Here is a 22,738-nt window from a genome sequence, read left to right on the forward strand (position 1 = left end):
TTGTAGAGCCTATTAAGCCTGTAGTGTTGTCTACATATTGCTGAATGCTACAGCAGAATTCGACAATTAGCGAGTTAAAATTAATGTGTTCGATTTGTTTAATTAAATGAATAGTATTTTAGAGTCATCGTATAGCTAAGTAAGGCATGAGCATTAATGATCTCTAGGTGCCCCTCACCGCACTTTTGCCCCAGTCCGACACATGTATTGTTTGTTCAGAACTTTCATGAATGATAAAGACTCCAACCGATAACTGGTCCTTTAATAAAAACTACAAATAATTGACCAGCCTCATGCTTGATGGATGGTTTACGGAATTAAATGCTACAAATAATTGACAAGCCTCATGCTTGATGGTTTACGGAATTAAATGTGACAGATGACAGACATGGATATGGGTTGTTAGAATATAAGATTTTCCTTTTAACAAATTTTTACACGGGTAATGCCATAATGTCAATGACAAGAAATTAGAAAGTGGAAAAAATTGTCATTACCATCCACTTGGGGATATAGAACTAGAATGGCTTTGTCGTCAAAGAGGACCGAAAGAAAGCTCGGTTTGATATTGACAAGGGAATTTAGGTGAAACATGTTGAATACGTTTTAGCCGCTTGTACTTGCTCAATCACAAATTGAGATAATATTTATGTTGGGGAAAAAAATTACCTAACCCACTCAAACAGCCTACTACCCCACCACGTGGCAGGACCATTCTCATTTAGAGTTTCCTATAAACAGGGTACACATCTTTGGATTTTCTTTTTTCCCGCTAACACCAGAAACTCTCTAGAGATTTTCGGTAACTCTCTCTCATCAACAATTTATATTTTATACATACAAATAAATCAGTACCCACATTGAATGCTAAGGTTTATGGCCGTTCATGCAATGCAAAAAGCACCACAACCTAATAAAATATCTTTTAAAATAAAAAGACCACACACCCAACAAAACATGATGCTCCCATCATAGGGAGATTATCCTTTAATCATGTACTAATTTTAAAGTAAGTAATTTGAGCAAGGGATAAAAGCTACATTTCATAGTCTACTCTAGATTTAATACACAATCCACGCCGTTTGTTTTACCAAGGGTAATCAAACGGCACTGTGGAGATGGAGGAATCCAGTGGATCCGGGTGCATGAAACCGAAGTTGCGAAGCACCTGATTGTCCGCGAAATTGAATGCCTTTCGCATCCCATCCCAGCACGAGTTCCCGGGGTACATCTCATTGTGGTTCCCACTGCACGGCTGACACCCAGTGAAGTGCGTGATGAACGGCCTTCTCCAGCTACCTTTTCCGTTCCCGGCGTCCTTCAGATGACGCTCTTCCCTATACGCACCGTATCGCTCGCTCACTGTCTCCGCGTGCCGCCTCCTCAACGTGGCGTCCTCTCTCTCCATATCCGTGTACCTCTCCGTCGTGTTATCCAGCGTTCCCACTATCTCGTGCCAGTAACCCTCGAAGTAGTATTCGCCCTCTAGATAAATCTTGTCCGCCCATTTTGATTTCTCTTTGTAGATCAGGTAAATCAGGCCCGTCTGATCGTCCGACTCCGGGAACAGCTTGTCCTTGAACGTCGATCTGAGGATTTGGCCCCACTTGTTGTATTCCGGGGTCTGCGGGCCCATTCCGGCCCATACGTCCACGAGGTCCATGGACCACTGACAGTTCCTGATGAGGAACACTCCGGCGTTCAGGCCCGTCCAGCTCTTATCATCGTAAATCAAGTGGGCCCATCCGTGAACGATAAGGTTGTGATTCTTGTAGCGGTCCAGTGGGAGCTTGAAATCCATGTCGGTGATCAGCGCGTCCGAGTCAACCCACCAGATCCACTCGGCCTCCGGGTGGGCCAGCATGGCGGCCCGGACCACGGGAAGCTTGGCCCAGTACGAGCCCATCTGCGGGTGCAGCAACGCGTTGTTGTAGAAGACATCGCAGCCGTGGATCCGACAGTAATCAACCTTGTTCTTGAAGAACCTCAGCAGCAAGTGGTCGCCGATGGGATTCTTACAAGGCGACGGCTGCGATCCAGTTAACATAAGAACGCGGTCACGCGCTCCGGCGGCGAACGACGGATGCTGCTTCAGCCACTCTCTCCGCTTCTCGTCCCAGTTCTTCACCGGCTTCCCAATCGAGTAGCTCATCTCCGGTTCGTCGTAGAAGTTCGTCTCGTCCGGGTCGTAGCGCCGGTTAACATCCCCACCGCAATTTAGCGAATCACCGCTGGACTTGGATTGAGAGCCGCCTATGCCTAACGGCCCGAAAATGCCGTCGGGATTGGGGCTGGGGCCAGTGAAGCACGAGAGGCTCCAAACAAGCAAAAGCGCGACAAATGCTCCGCCGAGAAAGAGGAAACTGTCGGCGAGCGAGAAAGAAGCTTTGTTCCGTACGTAGGGTTTAGCCATGGGAGAAGAGTTGTGGAGCTGCGCCAACTCAGGCGACACCATTTCAAGCGTTATGAGCGTTGGAACGCTTTTAATTGAGCAGATGAGAATGCTGCTGGCCGCATGTGAAACTTTTACGCCAATCTAAATTTAGCAGCGAGGGTTTTACATTTCACAGCCGTGACCGTGACCGTGACCGTGGCCCGTGACTCACCGACCTGTGAGCAATATGGTTCCAAAGATAGTTCCCCTGATTAGTGGGGTAATTGCGGTGGGGGGGTTCTGGTGTAAGAGAAAATGAATGGGATGGGGCGTGAGCTACGGTCGGTCCCACCTAAATTTGTGTATGTGTCGGAGACCTAACACGTGTAAATGCACCGACACTACTATCTCGGGGTTAGATTTTCTGCTTTCGCTTTGCTTTGCTTTGGACTAGCCTGCAAACTTGCCATTCTTTCCGTCTACCTGTCGGTTTTACTTCCCTTCTACATCGTTAACACCGCCAATCTAGTGTATCAGAGAAGCTGTTGTTCACGAATCACGAGCTTCATCCACACCGTTCATTTTGAAAAATAATGTACAATATTTGATGGGATATTGTTGTTAATTTAAATGACTGACACAGGATTTATTATCGCCCCTTCTGAACCGTTACTATTTTATTTACTCTTAATTGTGATGAAGCTCGCAAATCTGTCCCATTATCGTGTCTCTTTTCTCCGTTTAAGAAGAGAATCAAAAATGAAATATAATTTGACCAAAAACCGGAATGGAAGCATCAGATTCCCACACCCATTTGCTGCCTATCTGGAACTAAAGTAGGGCCTGATTAAAAAATAAAGAAAAAAAAAAAATTAAGGATTACAAACCCTTTATAAATTCATGCCTTACCACATTAATTTGTAAAAGAATTATTAATATTTATGTTTTGAGAAGAAAAGTAATGCCCAAGTATTATTAATACACTAGTAGGATCAGAGAAACGTAGGCAATGGCGTGAGTGTCAGAATGAGGAACAGAAAACATGATCACGATGAGAAAATGTCATTAAAAAAATGGGCTTCTTATACTGTCTTAAATTAATGCACCCAATTAGAGGCCCTACGAGTGAACGGATATGCGCTGGCACTGTTTGAATAATAAAGTATGATTTCATCTGTTTCCTCCACACAAACAGTATTCGTGTCTTCTATAACGTCCAAAGTTGTGTCTTTGGGAGGCATTGATAATAGTAGATTTCAGGCTTTCAGGCTTGGAAGATTAGGAGATAATTGGGCATAAGTTTAAGACACTCCAAATCCATTGAAAGATGACCGACCCCATAGAGATGGGAATATGATGATTTTCAAGGTCCAAATTTACCATTGTAGAGGAGAGTGAGAGAGATTGGATGCCCTTTTGTGGGTTCAGAAAGGACCATAATGGAGTCAAAATAGGTCACTTCTTTATAGTAACACGAGGCAACCCACCCAACAAAATGATGCCTCCATCACACAAAAGGTACTGAAAGTGGGAATTATCCTCCAATCATGCACTATTTTAAGCCTTCAAAAGCAAAGATACTAGTACGCTCTCATAGCTAAAAGCGAGAAAATGAAGGAAAAAACACACAAACCAACCTACTTTTTTTCCCAAAACCACAATATGGATTGAGATAGGATATGATATTATATTATGACACGTCATTCTCTAGTTTAGAAAAACTAAAAACTTCTCTCTTTTCCATTGCCAATACCTATTGCCATCCTCACCAACCAAATCGTCATTCTCACACTATCACAGTATCACTCTTTCACCTCTCTCGCCATTCTCTCCAAGCAACCAATGAGTGGTAAGGTGCAATACTCGGTAAGGTGCAATACTTAGGATATTTCTTTTCTTTTCTCTTTTTATTTTTTACAGAATTTATCAAACTAAACTAGGTGTCATTTATCAATTTGGACAACAAATATGAAAAAATTTATATAAGAGAGCTTTTATGGAGTTAGTCTGTTCGAATACTGGCCGTTCGAAACTTACTTGTTCGGACAAGTGAGCTCAAAAGTACTATTTTTCTCCTATTTGCGGTCTGAATTACTACTCCTCGACGACAAATTATTAAGGATGTCTATCAATTATCTAATATACTGTTGAAGATGATTTGTGTTTCTTCTAGCTACATCCACCCTTAAATTTAGAATCATGATTTGCTCCTTAATTATCTCGCTTGAAGCCCTAAATTCAGGAATTCTCAAACTTGAAGAAGATTCGCACAGATTCATTTGACACTAAATCCAAATGTCTCCTTGACGTGTAAAGAAAGAAAGATATAGCTATACGCAATTTTCTCAATAAAAACAAAAAAAGGAAAAAAAAAAAGAAAGAAAATCAATAGTCCATTCTAGAAGAGAGGAATTACGCCTCTCTCAAAGGTCAGATTTGTGATCATCCTCATGGATCTTTAAGTCTGCCCAAACACCGATTTTTTATAAAAAATAAAAAATAAAATAATAATAATAATAATAGCATAAACATACAAAACTACACAAGCCATTTCAAACTTTTTGGCCAATCAAGTATACAAACAAATTAGAGACCAAGAAGTAACATGATTTTGAAAAGTGGATTTGGCTTCTTTTTTTTTTCTTTCTCCTAACCCCATCAACACGTTGTTATGGGCCTAATCATGGTTAATGTATTTGTTGTGGTATGACTTGAATTACTCAAGTCTAGTAGTGGGGCTCAACTTGAATTACTCCAAGTTGATTTTGGAGTTTGCTATTTGATGGACTTAAGGCCTTATAAAAGAAAGACTTTGCAACACAACAATGGTTGTACTATTTCACTAATGTTTTTTCACTTTGTTGCGTCTTACTACACTTAGAGAAAAAGAGAATTCTTGTGTTAGTTTTTTGTTGTCTCTCTTTCTTTTGGGTGAGAGTGCAATTTTGGTGTATTAATGGGGCTTTGGGTTTTGAATAGGTTTCTTCATGTTATTCTTTGTACTTTATCTTTTGATAGTAAATATTTTCCGAATTGTTTACCCTAATGAAAATAAACTTGTTAAGCCGAACCACTTAAATCTTAATGTTTTGTGTAATTGATTTATTTTCTATTTTTTTCTACTTCTTTAAAGATCCTGAATTTAGTTCAATGTACAACAGTATTTAATTAGTAGTTAATAGAATTAATGTGTTTAGTAGTTGTGAGTTACGTAATTGGGATTAATTGTTTATGGGCAATTATTGTTAGTATGGTAGTTGTCTCAAGAGAAATTAAGTGTCAGTGAGTCTAAACCGTAGGAGTTATTCTATGCTGTGGGTAATAGGTAGTTATTCGGTATTGTATTTAAAACTTGTTAGTATTCTAGTGAAAGGCATCATAAGCATTTGCATCGAAAGTCATGAGCTTATAGCCGTATGTTAGATGAAAGATTGCCCCTTGAAGTATTGAATTGCCTTTGATTAATTTTTCTTGTTATTTATTTACAAATCTCATCACCAAATATCCGCGCCTATATCACACATGTCCATATGTTCCAATTCAGTTTAATTGTGACTAAAATTAGGACTCGGATCCGAATTTTTAACAATTTATTCGAATGGCTATCAATTCAAACAGTAAATGTGAGAGAATTGTTATTATGTCCAACTAAAAACTCTCACATCATATTTAACATCCAAATTACTAACCATCCAGCTGATGTCTATCCTAAATCTAAACATACCATATATTATTGTTCGTACCTTCGATCATTATGACCGATCAGGCGGGGTAATCAAATGGTAGAGGAGCCACCAAGGAGGAATTCAGTAGATCGGGGTGCAAAAACCCATACTTGCGAAGCACCTGATTGTCCGCGAAATTCAAGGCCCTCTCAATCTCATTCCAGCACGTGTCCCCAACATACAGAGGATTATGTTCCCCGTTACATGGCTGACACCCCGTGAAGTGCGTGACAAATGGCCTCCTAACATTCCCATTCTCATAACCCGCGTCCTCGACGTATGGCTCTCTCAACGCAGCGTAATAGTCGCTAACTTTCTCTGCGTGTCTCCTCCTCAACATGGGCGCATGAATCTCCATCTCCATGTACGCCTTGGTGACATTATCATACATCTTCACTAACCCTATCCAATACCCTTGGAAGTAGTACTCGCTCTCTAAGTAGGTCTTGTCCCCCCACTTGGGTTTATTCGTGAAGAGCAAATAAATCAGGGACGACTGGTCGTCTGGGAGCGGGAACGGCTTGTCTTTAAACGTCGTTTGAAGGACCCGGCCCCACTTCTCGTAGTTTGGGCTTTTAGGGCCCATGGAAGCCCATACATCTATCAGGTCCATTGTCCACTGACAATTCCTGATCAAAAACACCCCAGCGTTGAGGCCCGTCCAGCTCTTGTTATCTTTGTCCTCATAGACCATATTGGGCCACCCATGGACCACGAGATTGTGGGCCTTGTAGCGGCCTAGTGGGAGCTTGAACTCCATATCGGTGAACACGGCGTCAGAGTCGACCCACCAGATCCACTCGACCTCCGGGTGGGCAATCATGGCGGCCCGGATCACCGGGAGCTTGGCCCAATAAGAGTTCATCTTGGGGTGCAGGTAGGCGTTGTTGTAGAACAAATCGTAGCCATGCATTCGGCAGTAATCGAGCTTGTTCTTGAAGAGCCTGAGGAGCAGGTGATCGCCGATGGGGTTCTTACAAGGGGTCGCCTGTGATCCCGTAACAACCAGAATCCGATCGCGTGCTCCGGCGGCGAGCAAGGGGTGATGCTTCAGCCAATGGCTGCGCTTCTCGTCCCAATTCTTCACGGGTTTGTCAACGGAGTAGGTCAGCTCCGGGTCGTCGTAGAAGTTCGGGTCAGGCGGGTCAGACCCATTTGGTTCTGTCAGATTGGACTCGAAATAAGGGATAGGGTTTAGGACGGGCCAGAAGAGGGAAAGGAGTAGAAGAAGCAAAACTGATCCACCGAGAAAGAGAAAGGCATTGGAGAGGGACGCGCAGGCTTTGGTAGGGAAGGTGGCTTTGGGGGCCATGGGGGAGAAGAGGAAAAAAGCGAGGCCATTTTTGAAGGTTTTCAAGGGTGGGCGGTCTCAGAACTTTGCCTAATATGGGGGTTGCTGTCTTGCTGTGGACCAATGAGAGTTTAATGCTTTGGTGCCATATTTGGAAGGTATTTTAGGGAGGGAGACAGAAGATTTGGTTAGACTTTCGCTACGTTGGCGGATGATTTATGGCGGAGATTATGGCGGGATTTTTGGATACAGAAAGTGACATTGTTATGTATTATCTCTACAAAGGCTTTTTATTAATGTTTACTGGATTGAGCCACCATCGAGCTTTCATAGCTCAGTTGGTTAGAGCACCCGTTTAGTAAGCGGGAGGTCTTGAGTTCGACTCTCAATGAAAGCATCACTTCAAATTGTTAACTTTCTCAACCCTTTTACCACATGCTTGCTGAGAGAATAATACTCATCCAACATTATCCACACAAAGCTGCTCTCCTATCTTCTCATTTCTGTACTTTGAATATTATAGCAATGAGATGAGAGAATAGATTCTTGCTGAGAAGTAAAGTTGCATTTTCTTTTGTCCACTACTTCTCTTGTAGTGTGGAGTGGTGGTGGTGGAAGGTTCTTAAGCCAGAATAAGACGACCAAATAGAGAATATGATAAATGAATGTGCTAGAAATTGTTAATGCACATCTTTGAGTGGATAATGTTGGAATCTACCCAAAATTTTGCCCATATTATCCCATCACAAAACCACTCATCCATTATGAATTCAGAAAGCATTGTCAAGTCTACAAATCCAACTAGAACATGAGTACAACACTTATCAATTACCACAGCAGCAGACTCTGCATCTTATTTTTCCCAAACCATCCCATTACAAACAAATTTATTCATACAAATTCAGAATCATTGATCGACACAGATCCAACCTTAATCGGTGCGCACCATTTGATTCCAATTTTCCTATTCTGCTGAAAACCAACTATCAAATTCCACATTTGGTTGAATGTGCAAATTTACAGAAGTGATTATTGGAGAGAACCTCAACTCCCACAATAATTTAAAATTACAATAAACAAGACCTCACTAACCGGTAAATGTTATCGTGATTCACAACTAACAACCTTGAAGATCACGCCACCTGAGATAAACCAAACCTGCACGATAATGGGTGTACGCTCCAGCAATTACTAATAGATGAAATAGTTGGTGGCTGTGCCCTGCAATATCGAATTTCCCCGGCATCCATCGTTCAGGAATCCTTGTGGCATAAACCAGAGCTCCAAGCCCGTAGAATGCTCCCATCAGCAACTCATATCCAGTTGTGCGGAGAACCTCAGGTTGGCCCCAGAACAGGATAAGCTTGTGCAGGATTGGTGCTATCCCACTGAAGCCCATGCCAAAGAAGAGAGATGCACGAATGACTCGGAACTTTGGGGTTTGAAAGACTGGCAGGAGAGAAACTAAAACTGTGGCAATTCCCAAGAGGGTTATAAATCCCAAGTAGAGGTTGCAGAAAAAGGGGTCGCACATGAAGGAGTAGTAAACAGGAGGGTAGAAGGAGGTAGATATAAGGGCAGCAATTCCAGCATAATCAAGCCTGAGCATGATGTATGATACACGTTCAGAATGGCAAGAGAGTAGGTGGCAAGTGCTGCTAGCCAGCAAGCAAAACATGGCCCCACCCAAAAATGCAAAAAATGGCCACCGCGTGATTGGTCTCACCATCAGAGGTGCTATAATGTTCGCCAAGTCTTCCTTCATGCTACGCTGCATTTAATCGGAAGAAAAAGATATTAGCTGCATGTAGCTTTAAGAAAGAAGTCAAAGAACATCCTTTATGTGACTAAGAATGATTTCAATTATTTATCCTCTCACTAATTGCACCAGAACCTACAATTATGTACTATTTTTCTCACCAAGAACCTATTAACACCTTGGTTCCAGCAGGAAATTATTGACTACTATGGCCCTAAAGATTTGCATAGACTAGTGATGTGAAACTTTTGTTGTATCAGGCCATAAAAAAATAAAAAAATAAAAAATAAAAATAAAAAATAAAAAATAAAAAGAGGGAAAAAAAGAAGCTTCAGTGGTAGAAAGAAAAAAACACAAAAGTGCTGAAGTAATGACAACTTATGAGCAGTTAGTGAGAGCATTATGAAAGAATCACCATCCCAAAAGAATCGTGAACAACCAGCATCAAAGAGGTTCTACTATATTGTCTTTGGTGTAGAGGGTCCAAAAATATAAAGTTCATACAGGTGCCAAGACCACATTTCTAATCAACCACCACAAAATTAAATTTTCTCACAAGAGGTGTAACATTGTTCCTTCTCCGTTTCTTCTTTCCCTTTTTGTTCTATAAATATTATGACCATCCCAAATCTCCAAAAGTGAAGTCTCTCGGACATAGCCAAGCCACATCCATCCACACCACAACGCGTTCATGGAACTATGGTGTTGTGATACTTCAAAGTGGATGGCATATTGGTAGGAAATATATCAACATGTAATGCAATTATAACAGACATGCATTACTAAGATACATTTTGCTACTTCAACCACAACTGCTACTACACGAAAAACCTCACCAGAATTCCATATTTTCTGTCAATAAGTTGATCCCTCAACACATCTATCCAGAAACTATTAAAGCCTGGATTTCAATTTCTCTCTGACAAACGATGTCAATGCTTTCTTCAATCTTCAAATTCACAGTTGGTAGTCTTTACCTAGTACCACAACCACTTCTAAGTAACACAGCCATTTTATCATCCCCATTCAGGATCAAACCCTCTCAATACAGACTTCCTAATCACATCATCCAATAAACTACACTTGATTTGTTAATCAGTTCAAAAAATATCTGTCATAGACTCAGGAACTGGCTGGAATTGGGATTAATTGCATTTTAACACAAAACTCTTAGTATAGAATGAAAGAGAGAAGGGGGGGGGGGGGGGGGGGGGGGGGGAATATTTTCAACATAAAAAACTATATGTTGTGCCAAGAAAAATCAGAGAAAGAACTTCTGTGAAATACTGCCACAAGGACAAACATAAACGAATACCAAAAATAATTAAAAACAGTCAAGCAAATGAGCAATAATCTTTTAAGATTACCACCAGCTTTCAAGCATTGAGGATAATAGAATTACCAAAACGCAAACATCAGTATGGTTGCCACTGGAAAATCGATGAGGCAGACAATTATATAGGATATCCATGACACTCCAACCCGAGAGTGATGGAAGCAAATCCATTGAAGGCAGTGTAGTCTTTAACTCCTCCCTAAGTCTGTGCAGATCAGGCATGTTGGGCAAGGAAGGGAGGCATGTCAAGAGTTCTGCATGCAGTTTGTGAAGGTCGGCCTTTTTCAGCACATCAGGAAAATGTTGTAGAGCGTGAAGATCTACAACTTTTGGAACCTTCATTGCAGTGTATATGGTCAGGCAAAGGAAGAAGAAGAACCCAATCAAATGCCTGTACAAAATGCATAAGCTTACTGTTAAAAAAGTTCATGCGGCAAGGGAATCTTTGTATCTCTGAACTGCGAATCAAGCATCAATCCTGCCAACAGCCTATTCTATAGGGATGTAGTGAATATATGTTGCAGAAAGAAAAGAAAGCAAACCAGGATTTATCCTAACGAAATAGAAACTCATTACCAAATTTAGTATCATAGTCAATCCACACATCTCTCTAATTGTTAAGACTCACCCACCCACACAAGATTGACCCACAGACCTCATCCTCCATGTTTGTTTATGCGGCGAGGAAATGCTATTTAGTTCCATAGAATCTTGGCGACTTATCCTTTTCGACCGCCATATTTACCTCTTTTCTATTGTGTTATATGTTATTTGATAACTTTCTTGTAAACCATTAACTAATCTACTTATCAAAGAAAATTAAAATCAACTAATCCATATCAGGCAAGTTTTGTTAGATTCCACAAAGAAGTTTGGATTGGGATAATGGTTTGCACTAATCCACGTGCAATGAAATGAAACCATAACACTTCAAACGTTCTAACTTTGTCATTATAACCCTAAATCTTTATAACTTTGAGGACACTTCCAGTCAATTAGCAAATTTCTTCCATTCGTATTCCTTTCGAGAAACAATAGAAGAAAGAAAATTGTTTGCATTTCATACTTAAGTTCTTTTTTCAGCAACTCCCATTTCACAAAAAAAAAAATGATTACACACAACTAAAACTCTTCTTTCCTCAGTTATCTCCAACCAAAAGATTTCCATTACATTCACAACATGAATAATAAATGAACTCCGTAGAAAATGAAGGAACAGTAAGCCTTACGTCCAAACATTTAGCGTCTCATTGTGAATGGTGAACATGCTAAGCAAGACCTGCTTCAATGGCCATTCGGACCGGTAATGGCCCACAATGAAGTCATTGTCCCTCAAATACCCAGGCAAAGAGTGGTATTCAACCAGCTGGTACTTCACCTTCTTCCACAATCTCGTTCCTTTCCCTTCCTTTGGAGAAAGTGTCTGATGATTCTCCATCGCTTCAGAAGGTTCTTTGATATCCTCACCACTTTGATGAGGATCATCCATCCTCTGATAAATCCAATACACAAATATAATTCAACGGAAAAACAATTCTCTGTTTGGCCGCCGAGAAAATGTAGGAAACAAATGAAAATCCAAAATCTAAACATCCGGCCCACCAAAATTTTCGCTAAAAAATCACATTTTTCTAATTTTACTACTCACTTTTATTAAAAATATTTAATTTAAATATTTTTTCTCAAACATTTTTATATTCTTTCTTTGTTGAAAAAGAGAGAGAAAACGACCTATATATATATATATATATTAAATTTGTTGAGTGTCTTGTGCAGCGTTAATTGTCATCATTTAAGGCCAAAAGCTCCACCCAGCTCAGCATAATACAGCAATCCCGCTAATTTCAAAAATCTTTATTCTTTTCAAACGATTTGCAAAGAACCGAAATTTATGGTAAAATGAAAAGAAATGAGTCAAGCGAGTGAAAACCCAGATGAGAAAAACAACAGAAAGTACCTGAAATCGAAGAACCACCAGGCTTGAACGAAGCCCCAGATGGAAATTCTTCAGGTTCTTTTATATCTTCTTTAAGTAATAAGATATTCCAGCCGGGGATTTAATCAGTATCTTCAGGAAAAGCGGCAATAAATTAGTACTGTTGAATTAGAAGCCAAAGGGAGTGGAAAAAAAACAACGGGAAAATCTAAACGACCTACATATAATGACACGATGGGCACGGTTTGATCGATAGTTCTTGGCTGTTGGAAACACCCACAAGAAATTTCGATGTCAACAAATTATATGGTGTGAGAGATTCCTCGCTGAGATGCGGAGATGCCGAAGTAAGAGTTTGTTGGGCCTCTGGCTGGCAGGGTGTCGGGGAATATGACTTCTGAGAAACAAAAAGATCCCCAGATTTTTTCTGGTTAAAAAAAATTTGGAGATATTTTGGGGACTTCTCTGTGGACCCAAATTTATTATATGAAAGATAATAATAATAAAAATGTCAGGAATTCGTCATCTTTGGCAGTCTTGCTGTCCATCAATTTTGGAAGCTAGTGTTGGAAATGGCCGGTTCAGTTCTCATGCGTGTGTTGAAATATATTTTCTTGAAAAAAATGAACGGTTAAGATCGTGCCCCCAGTTCTCATGCTTTTGAGTGGTTTTGGAGGGAGGTTCGACCGCCTTCTTCTCTGCCTTCTTCACTATTTGTTGTTTTTTTTTCTTCCTTCATATCTGGTGAGAAATGTTATTATTATTTTCCATTTATCTTCGTTCATATATATTTTTCTTAAGAGAAATGTGATATTCTTTTATGTTTTCTTTCTTTTTTTTAATTGTGATGTGTCTTTTAAAATTATTATTAAATTTAAAATTATTATTATTAATTTTTAATTCATTTATTATTTTAAAAATTATATTACAATTCGAAAAACCAAAAAAAAAAAAAAAACACAGAAGAATACTAAAAAAAATATCTATTATTTTTCATTTTTTAAATTCATAATTGAATCATGTAATGCCACCCGTGTAATAATTAATGTACACGTCTCTCTTGCTGGCCTTTGGAGCGAAGTTTCTCTTCAACACGTCTAATCCAATCAATTTCATAACAAGCAAATCTCTTTGATGTGGCATCCAACTGATCTAAGCTTCCTTCTTGTTCTTTTGAACTTCTTCAAAAACTGTCAATCGAAGACTCCTGTTTTTACCTTCGTGCAAAAAATATATTAGACCGAGTCAATTTGTCCGCCCGTCTTTTAATCTTTGTACTTCTTTACTATGGTATTTATTACCGTCCGCGCCCCCCTCTTATATATTTATTTTAGTTTTAATGAAACTTATCTTATCCATTATTTTTTTTTAAAAAAAAAGTGAGTGGTGGGGGAGAGTAATACTACAATTTTCTTTTGTGTTCCTCTTAAGTCATTTCGAGAATGATGTGACTATTAAAATTATCATTAAATTTGTGATTGATCATTATTGTTAGAATATATGAAAAATATATTATATTTTTCATATATTCCATAATTATGCTGATATTGAAATATTCTTTATTTATGGGTTGATTGTAATCATATATTGAGATTGTAATCAAATCAAGAAGATTTGATTACCAAATTTATATTTAGACATTACCCTATAAATAGGGACCTTTGTATTGTAGACAAATTAAGTTAATGAGCACAATGTAGCCCTTAGGGTATTCCGAGTGGTGGACGTAGGTGTCTAACACCGAACCACCTATAAGTTCATTGTGTTTATTTTCTATATTGCTTCCGCTTATATTCCCCCATAATCATTATTTCAACATGGTATCGAAGCCAATTTCTTGTGGTCTTCAATAATCACGTGCCACCTCCGGCCACCACGCTCCGCCCAAAGTTTCTGCGGGTTCAGCCACAACCACCAAATCCCAAATTAATCCAGATATTCACTGGCCTGTATACTCCTGATAGCCAACACCCGCGTTGCCGTCAGATGACTCCCACCACCGCTAGCTACACACAACCAACACCAGTTTTCGTTGATCCACTTCTCCGGCCAGATCCACTTCCCCGTCGGTTGCCACGGCTTCGGCCTGATTCTGCTCTTGACAGCCAACACCGGCTTCAGTCGAGACGCCATGACTCCACCCACCGTCAGCCAGCAACCGACCTCCACTTCACTGGCCTGCATACTGTTCGCAGTCGCAAGCAGAGAAATCCCAAGGTTTATCAAAGGTGCGAGAAAGCTAGCAAAATTGCAAACTGCAAGTTGTGGGAGATGATTTATACGGCTGCCAGGTGCTGTAACATAGCTAAGAGACGACCTTAAAAGCTCCTCCACCTATGAGGTTTATAAAATATGCAATGGGGATGTGGGTCACCTTCGTCTATTGATTTTGTGGGTAAGTTCTACTGAATCTTTGGGTTTTGTGGGTGAATTCTGCTAAATCATTAGGATTTGGGAGTTAGGTATGTTAAAGTTATGTTGAAAGGTTGAAAAAATAAAAAAATAAAAAAATTGCTGCGTGTGGCATGGAGTGAGGAGAGAGAAAAGAAAGAAAAGAAAAAGAAGAAAAGAAGAAAAGAGAAGGTGTCAGCCAAGTGAAAAAAAAAAAAAAAAAAAAAAAAAGAGAGAGAAGAGATGGTGTCAGCCAAGTAAAAAAAAAAAAAAATGGAAGAAAGAAGAGGCAGTCCAAGTGGACCACATCACGTGCGCCACGCGCCGGTCAGATTCGGTGCGGTGTGCCGATCTGATAACCGCTCAAGTGGGCTCATTTTCTTTTTATTTTTGGCTCATTGTCAGCCCTGGCCAGTAGTCGGCCCCTTTTTTAATTTTGGCTCATTGTCAGCCCTGGCCCGTTGTCGGCCCTTTTTTATTTTTGGCTCGTTGTCAGCCTTGGCCCGTTGTCGGCCCCTTTTATTTTTTGGCTCATTGTTAGCCCTAGCCCGTTGTCGAGCCCTTTTGAAGTTTGGCTCATTGTCAGCCCTGGCATGTTGTCGGCCCATTTTGGAGTTTGGCCCGTTGTCAGGCCTTTTGAATCTGCATTCACCTTCCATCTGCCGCAGTCGCTAGCCGCCCGCCAGCCTCTATCTCTTCCGGTAGTCGTCATCATCTACGGCCCGTTACTTGCCTCCACCACCGCCGTCATCATTGTTTCGGATTTCAAACTCAAGGTTCCAGAATATTCCACCTTGAGTTTGAGGGGGGATGTTAGAATATATGAAAAATATATTATATTTTCCATATATTCCATAATTATGCTGATATTAAAATATTCTTTATTTATGGGTTGATTGTAATCATATATTGGGATTGTAATCAAATCAAGGAGATTTGATTACCAAATTTATATTTAGACATTACCCTATAAATAGGGACCTTTGTATTATAGACAAATTAAGTTAATGAGCACAATGTAGCCCTTAGGGTATTCCGAGTGGTGGACGTAGGTGTCTAACACCGAACCACCTGTAAGTTATTTGTGTTTATTTTCTATATTGCTTCCGCTTATATTCCCCCATAATCATTATTTCAACAATTATTAAATTTTGACCAAATAATAATTTTAATAACAATATTATTTTTGTAGAAACTCAAGAGGAAGACTTCTAGAATTTCTCGTAGGCCCTGATCATGGAGTTTGCATTTATAAGGAACATACACTTTATTGGGAAAAAAAAAATTAAAGGATATTTTTTAAAAAAATTTATCAACCATAAACAAGTTATCAAATTTCATGAAATCCAACTTGAAGACTCTTTGGTTTAAATTATCAAATCTACAAAATTTTTAAAATCAAAGGCTGAGATGGATGCTATAAACATCTTTGACACACAACTTTGGTCTTTCCAAATAAGTACAAACTTCGCAGGCTTTCACAATGTGTCCTTAACTCACCGCACAATTGGGCTACTGCATAAGGCCCATACTAGGTAGGCATGCTCTTTAGATGTAGGCCCGCACAAATAGCCCAATAAATTTCTTTTAGCTCAACACACTTTCTGAATACTCCAGAAAAAGGAACAATATCTTATGGAGAGTATTCAATTAGTTATATTAAAAACGGAGAGTATTCAGTTAGTTATATTGGAAGGATATTTTTGTCTTTTCACTTGTTGAGAAAATAAAAATACCCTCTCAATATAACTAATTGGATATTTTTCAGTTCAAATGAATTGGTAAGGATTTTTTTTTTTTGAAAGGGGAAATCATTCTGGTCTCATTAATTATTAATTGAAGAAGGATTACGAGCATAAAGCTCGTGCATTGCAAATCATAAAGCTTTGAGAAAATCACAGCTGAAACTACGAGATTAGTCAGGTTACAACATCATAGATACATACATAAGAATCTTACATTAAATACCTATCTATGACATAAACATTTGCTAACGCGTGACTAATCTTCAGTTGTAACAACATGTCTGCTCTAGATAGACTCAATCCGATGCATAGGGTCCTAATTCCCAAACAAAAACCGTACGTATGATTAAATACAAGAAATTTTTGCATAACTTAAGAGTCAAGGTACAACTGCTGTATTTTCAAATTAAAGCATAACTCAATCGATGATGATGACGCCTTATAAAGTATAAATCACTATTTTGAATCTCTTTTCTCTCATTATTCTCCTCATTTGTAGACATTTAAAAACAAAAAAAGTTACAAGTACTATATATTAGCTTTTTATTTTATTTTTTTATAATTGAATAAGAAAAGAGTTAGAATGAGTATTGTTATCACTCCCGATTAAAAAAATATATATATCTTATAAACCAAAATGAAATAAACTTTCGAACACAAACCCAATATAATTGTAGTTTTGATCTTTCGAGTACAGTATAATGGTACTTTCCTACATGGATATTTATTCAAAAGAATCATAGTTTGAATGAAATTAATGGCTACTTTAACTGTACGTTCTGCAACTTTCGAGTGGAAGTAACGCAGCAAGTGCATGGTAGAATCGATGGACCCCTAACATTGTTTGCAATAATTATCCTATCATTTTCGCATTTTCCATCCGAATCAATTCACTTCTTTAGGATGTGATTGGTAACTCCTACACACATCTCGACTCAACTATTTGCTAGAGACCAAATCTATTGGCTTGGTAACATTATATATATTATATATTTTTGAATATGTTAAATTATAATTTATTTACTTATATAAAATGATAAATTTAATTATTTAATTAATATTTTAACACAATTTCTCTCATGTAAAATATTTATTTAGAATGAGAAATAAACAATAAAATCAAGGTTTTAACTCAGCACCGCTTTTATGATATTATGTTAAACAGTTATTTGGAAAAATTACATTTATCTCTTTCTAATTACCGAATTGGTGCCTCTTGCGACCCGGAAAGAGAACTTAGAGAAGGTTCCTTTTTCACATCAGTTAATCTTTGCAAGTGAACTGGTAAATCGATGAAAATGTCCCAAGCATCAAAAACGAATTTGCATGTGATCACTTTTCACAGTGATGGCAATGTTTGTCCAGCATTGAACATGCCCTACAGGATACAGCTACCTCCTAGGATCCTTCCCTGCTTCTGTCTTTTAGCCCCTCCCCTCGCATGCATGTTTCATGCTTCTGTCAAAAATTCTATTAACAGTAAGTGATGCCCAGAAAAAACAAAGGGAGTTGCAGGCTTTTGTTTGCAGATGAGACCCATTTTGGGAGTGCCATCTTCTCTCAGGTTGGAAATTCTATGCTTATTTATTTACATAGGTTCAAATTTTCTACACAAAAAATCCCGATTCCTTTCCTAGTGACATTAGAGCTATGACACATTGGAGTTCATGACAACATTTGACACATTCCAGGTCATGACAACATTATTTTGTTGCAGTGACATATGGATATTCAGAATTCTATACAACATATAAACAACTATCATAGTGTTATTTTTGTCTGCGCCAAAAAATATAATTTTTGCTCTGCCTGTCATGTGTGAAAAAAATAAAAAATAAAAAAAAAAAATCTTGCATGTCTCCATTATTTGATCATTTTCATCGCATATAATGATTAGCCAAATGAGACAAACAGATGATAATTTGCTGTTGTTTTTTATTAGTTAATGAGAAACAATGCAAAGTCATATATAAAGCCAATAATCCTTATATGGCTAATGACAAGGGGAAAAAGGTTGAAGGGGTACTCCTTCAAGTCAACATATCTGAACATGTTTTTTTTTTTTTTTTGACAAGTTATCTCTGAACATGTTATTCAGACAAACAGATGGTTGTATGAAGAATGAGTCAATATTTTCAACCAGCAATTGTCAGGATCTAGGCAATAACTTATATTTAAAGTCCCCTTATCTATGTGGTAACTAGCTAAATCATCGGGGTAAATTATAAAGTTAAGGTTTGAACTCAGAACTTTTGTTTTAATACCTTGTTAATTAATAACCACTCATCATAAAAACTTAACATGAAATAATATTCTAACATAACTAATAGACTTTCAAGAGTAATTTGTCATGCGAAATAGATAGAGATTCTAAGCAATTTTGTTGTTCAGTTTGCTAGCAATTCAAGCAGCAAATATGAGAGAATTTATGAGGCCCACCTATCCAAGTAGGTTCCGGGCAGCTCCCCAATTGTTTGAACAATTGGGCCCCAAAGGGATTCTAGCAATCCTAGTAGTAAATTATTAGGAATCCAAATCTTTATGTTGTACTCCAATGCGAAGTAAATATTGTCAAACATCATTATTGTTTGCATATCTGAAAAAACTTCCTTCACAAATCACAATCATCTTGCAGTAGCCACGCACAAACTAATTAATTAAAAAAAAATCCTTCAAAGAATTGAAGAAATGGGAGGTTATTTAAAAGAAGAAGAAGAAGAAAAAAAACATTTAATTAATTTCAGCACTAGCTAGTTCCCTGGTGACTCTTGGTTTGACTTCAAATCCTTGTTAGCCCAGTTCTTTGACCATTGCAGCTTCTGCCAATCGCTGCATCAAGCATGCCAACAGGACTTGGCTGCAACTTTTGTTGTTTAATGTGTGGCAGCAGGCACTTCTTCTGCTTCATAAGATTGCGACATTTTTTCACCAATTCCTATATCCAGCATGGCCAATTATTATTGTAAGAAAATTTGTATGCTTCTTCTGTTACTTCACATTTTAGGACTTATTACAAGTACAAATGCTTCAGTCATTTTCATTTTTCACGTGTATGATATAGCTATCAGCCTATATCACTCTTTCTCTTATATCTTGTTAATTCTATCAGGACCACTTTGTGTGTGTCTGGTCTTGGTAGAAGCAAAAAACAGGACATAGTGACAATGCTGCATGCGTCTCATGTGGATTCTACTTTGATATATATAGCTTCTAAATTAATGTAGTTTTACGAAGCAGCATATTATATATTGACGATTTGAAATAAGAAAAAAGAGGCTTACTTTGCTTACTCTCATATGGAAGTAGCTCAAGTACTCCTGGTCTTCCATATTTTGATCTGTTGCACATAGCACGGCAGCTGCTGCTATTGAGGATGGAGGATAATCCAAGAAGTCAATCACTGCAGTTAAAAACATTCATGTAAGCAATAATTAGAGAGAGAGAGTTTTAATTCTGCAGGAATTACCATGACATGTGCTGATAATAAGATCTGAGGCACGGGACAAAACTTGGCTGCAATCATTTAGTGGAGAGGCAAGCTGACATGAAAGCTTAGCAACGAAATAGTGGAGAAAATCAAAAGGGGTAGTCCTGCGCAATCGCCACTTGAGATTGGACATGACTAAAAGCTCCATCCTTTGAACTGTCTTGGGCTTGAACAAGAATTTGTTTCCCTTCACCTGCAGGTCTAACAGAAGGGGCACGCTTGTTTCTTCCATTTTTGCTGCCAGGGCCAAGCAAGCAACGGATAACAGCTGCAGCGGCCACCCTTTCCCTTGCTGCACATAACACCAGACATTGTGATTTTCAATTCCTAGTTGTGGAATTCTGAAATTAACGTAAGCAATGATGATTACCGGCAATGTATGAGAGGCGAGAAAACAATCCATATAGTTTACAGAAAGATATGCCGTTTCAGGCCTAAAATTGTAGTAAGCATGCACCTGCAAGAAGCAAATCATCATGAAAAAAATCATACAAGAACCAAATATTTGATGCACTATATGTACCTTCAACATCCAATTGACAGAGTCTTTTCTAGCGCCGACAACAGCAGTATTTCCACGTAGGCGATGTATTGATTCAATTTCCAGCATTTGATGGTTCTCAGAATCGAAGACGCCAACAATAGAGCTCTCATCGTCCGGCAGCCAATCCAGAGCCGTATGAAAATATTCATGGTCTTCACAGACGTGGGCATTTGAGGAAACCACATCGGTGGCTACTTCGCTGCAGTACAAGGTAGGACTAGTTGAGTAGTCTGAGAACAAGCTCGACATTGTAGCTGATCATCAAAAATTTCGGTCTCTGTTTCAAGTGGGGGTGGAGAGATTTATGCTCTGTTGCCAGGGTCCGATGATTTGCATCTAGGAAAACCATGTGACATGGCAAAATGATCGAGACCGGCCCCTATGGATGAAGCTTCGTAGAAGAGGAGCCAAATCTGTGTAGGGCCATTGTTGGGCTACTGTTCAAAGGATTACGACTTTTCATGGTTTGTTAATGTTTCATACCATTAATTAAACCCTTCTCTGCAATTCCAGAAGCTGGTTTATCTACACAGTGCCAGTGGTACCTTTTAGTCCAAGGAGAATATGATTGTTCCGTATAGATATATAGAGCGGAAAATAATACAACTTTTGTAGGGTACGTAGGAAAATTGTCCCTTTGTACGCAGCGAGCATATATATTCCTCAATTTCCCGGCCATCTATAATACATGTCCCTAGACATAAAGTATATGCTTCCAGGTACATAATGAACATAACAACAAAATAGATGTTGGCTCACTTCTTTTTCTTTCTTTTTTTACTCAAAATCATCATTGGTCTTTATTAAATTTTGACGAAATTATGATTTTAAAACTACTTCATTTTTTGAATGACATATGAGAGACTTGTAAAATTACTTTTGCAAATAATAATGTTGCCCAAATAGGATGTCCTGATTTTTACGCTCTGGTATTTTTCTTGTTCCATTGTAATTTTTTTTTTTTTTGGAATAATTTTTGTTAAGAATTGATAAAGGTTGATACCATGACTTGAAGATTAACCATAACAATTGAGCAGATCAAAACGAAAAAAATAAAAATAAAAATAAAAATTGAAATCAATGCAGGTCCATTGATATCGATATAACCCCACTCCATGATCGAGTTTGGACTAACTTCAACCTCGATAGGTCCAGCCCATGTTCATAGATCAGCCTAATTTAGGCAAGGAAATGGATATGAGAAAGCCCATGGAATTTGATTTGATTTTGTAAAGTTGGTGTAGCCCCCCCCTTTTTTTTTTCTTTTTTTTTTTTTCCTATTAATAATAGTGTAACCCCTTTATAAGTTCAGCAATCAGAAGTCAAAACTCTCTTCAACCCAAATAAGAATTTTTTTTTTTAAAAAAAAAATTTAATTCTAAGTCTCCCCAAGTAAAAAAGTTTGTTGAGTAAGAGGACTTATATCAATTTGAGGAAAGCGCAAGCCTCATTTGCTTGATTACTTAAAAATGACTCGTTAGTTAGGGTTAAAGTTCTTCAAAATCGTTTATAATTCATCTACTCTATGTGATTTATTCATCTTTTTGATGTGAACAACTCGGATAATAAGAGATAAGAGGGACATAATAAGAGAAAAGGAAGAGAAATTCTCTACCAACAAAAAGTGAACAAGAATTAGCCTGCCTCCTTTATTGGTAAAGAACTTGACGACATTGGAGAAAATGAAATACTTGAAATTAGTTAGAATCCCACCTTCACCATTGGAATATTGTACATGAAGAGTAGTCAGTCACCCGCAAGTGCTGTCGGGCTAGTGAAAATTTTGTTCGGCCTAGAATAGGTTGTTGTGAAGATGCTGTCACCATGCCTAGGATGTCAACCCAAAAGCTAAATATGGTTAGGATTCCTTCTTGGATTTGGATAGAATGCAATGAACTCTCCGTATTACGGTTCATCTAAGCGAGTAAGTGGAGCCTTACATGCTTGCCATATGCACCCGAGTAGGTGAGGACTTATCTAATAATATACATGATATGTTAGTTTGCAAAAACTTTTATATAACGTGAGAACATATTTATCACATGATATTATAAAACTATTCCTCTCAATTTCCATAGTTGCAAAGTTGGCAGAACGTCCGGCATGCAAGCACAATAATGAATTAGGTGCAAATTCATTATGAAGGGTGG

At 38.4% G+C, this 22,738-nt stretch overlaps 3 protein-coding genes, 1 non-coding gene and 1 pseudogene across 6 annotated transcripts; 1 reads left to right on the plus strand and 4 right to left on the minus strand.

Moving 5' to 3' along the window:
- Nucleotides 1-911: 911 nt before the first annotated feature.
- On the minus strand, nt 912-2,921 carry LOC132188267 (Galactosyl transferase GMA12/MNN10 family protein). Its single transcript, XM_059602687.2, has one exon. The coding sequence runs from the start codon at nt 2,453-2,455 to the stop codon at nt 1,088-1,090; it is 1,368 nt and encodes a 455-aa protein (XP_059458670.1). The 5' UTR covers nt 2,456-2,921; the 3' UTR covers nt 912-1,087.
- Nucleotides 2,922-6,037: 3,116 nt separating this feature from the next.
- On the minus strand, nt 6,038-7,492 carry LOC132188417 (galactomannan galactosyltransferase 1 pseudogene; annotated as a pseudogene).
- A 221-nt stretch (nt 7,493-7,713) lies between these two features.
- TRNAT-AGU (transfer RNA threonine (anticodon AGU)) lies at nt 7,714-7,787 on the plus strand. The gene has a single exon. It is a non-coding gene; the product is annotated as a tRNA-Thr (tRNA).
- A 258-nt stretch (nt 7,788-8,045) lies between these two features.
- LOC132186924 (heptahelical transmembrane protein 4) lies at nt 8,046-12,854 on the minus strand. Of its 3 annotated transcripts, XM_059601042.2 has the most exons (5): nt 12,643-12,854; nt 12,443-12,553; nt 11,715-11,977; nt 10,552-10,876; nt 8,046-9,161 (listed from the first exon to the last, which is right to left on the minus strand). In XM_059601042.2, the coding sequence occupies exons 3-5, from the start codon at nt 11,972-11,974 to the stop codon at nt 8,508-8,510; spliced, it is 1,239 nt and encodes a 412-aa protein (XP_059457025.1). In that variant the 5' UTR covers nt 11,975-11,977; nt 12,443-12,553; nt 12,643-12,854; the 3' UTR covers nt 8,046-8,507. The 3 variants fall into 3 exon arrangements, with proteins under 3 accessions (XP_059457025.1, XP_088373974.1, XP_059457026.1); XM_088517848.1 differs by lacking the exons at nt 12,443-12,553; nt 12,643-12,854 and adding an exon at nt 10,900-10,974 and having other exon boundaries at nt 10,552-10,821; nt 11,715-11,805; XM_059601043.2 differs by lacking the exons at nt 12,443-12,553; nt 12,643-12,854 and having other exon boundaries at nt 11,715-12,425.
- A 6,314-nt stretch (nt 12,855-19,168) lies between these two features.
- On the minus strand, nt 19,169-20,861 carry LOC132188601 (cyclin-D1-1-like). The gene is made up of 5 exons (XM_059603109.2): nt 20,568-20,861; nt 20,415-20,501; nt 20,024-20,336; nt 19,839-19,957; nt 19,169-19,492 (listed from the first exon to the last, which is right to left on the minus strand). The coding sequence occupies exons 1-5, from the start codon at nt 20,835-20,837 to the stop codon at nt 19,337-19,339; spliced, it is 945 nt and encodes a 314-aa protein (XP_059459092.2). The 5' UTR covers nt 20,838-20,861; the 3' UTR covers nt 19,169-19,336.
- Between the last annotated feature and the right edge of the window lie 1,877 nt (nt 20,862-22,738).

This window comes from Corylus avellana, chromosome 6 (assembly GCF_965113065.1).
Source record: "Corylus avellana chromosome 6, dhCorAvel1.hap1.2, whole genome shotgun sequence".
Lineage (NCBI taxonomy): Eukaryota > Viridiplantae > Streptophyta > Magnoliopsida > Fagales > Betulaceae > Corylus > Corylus avellana.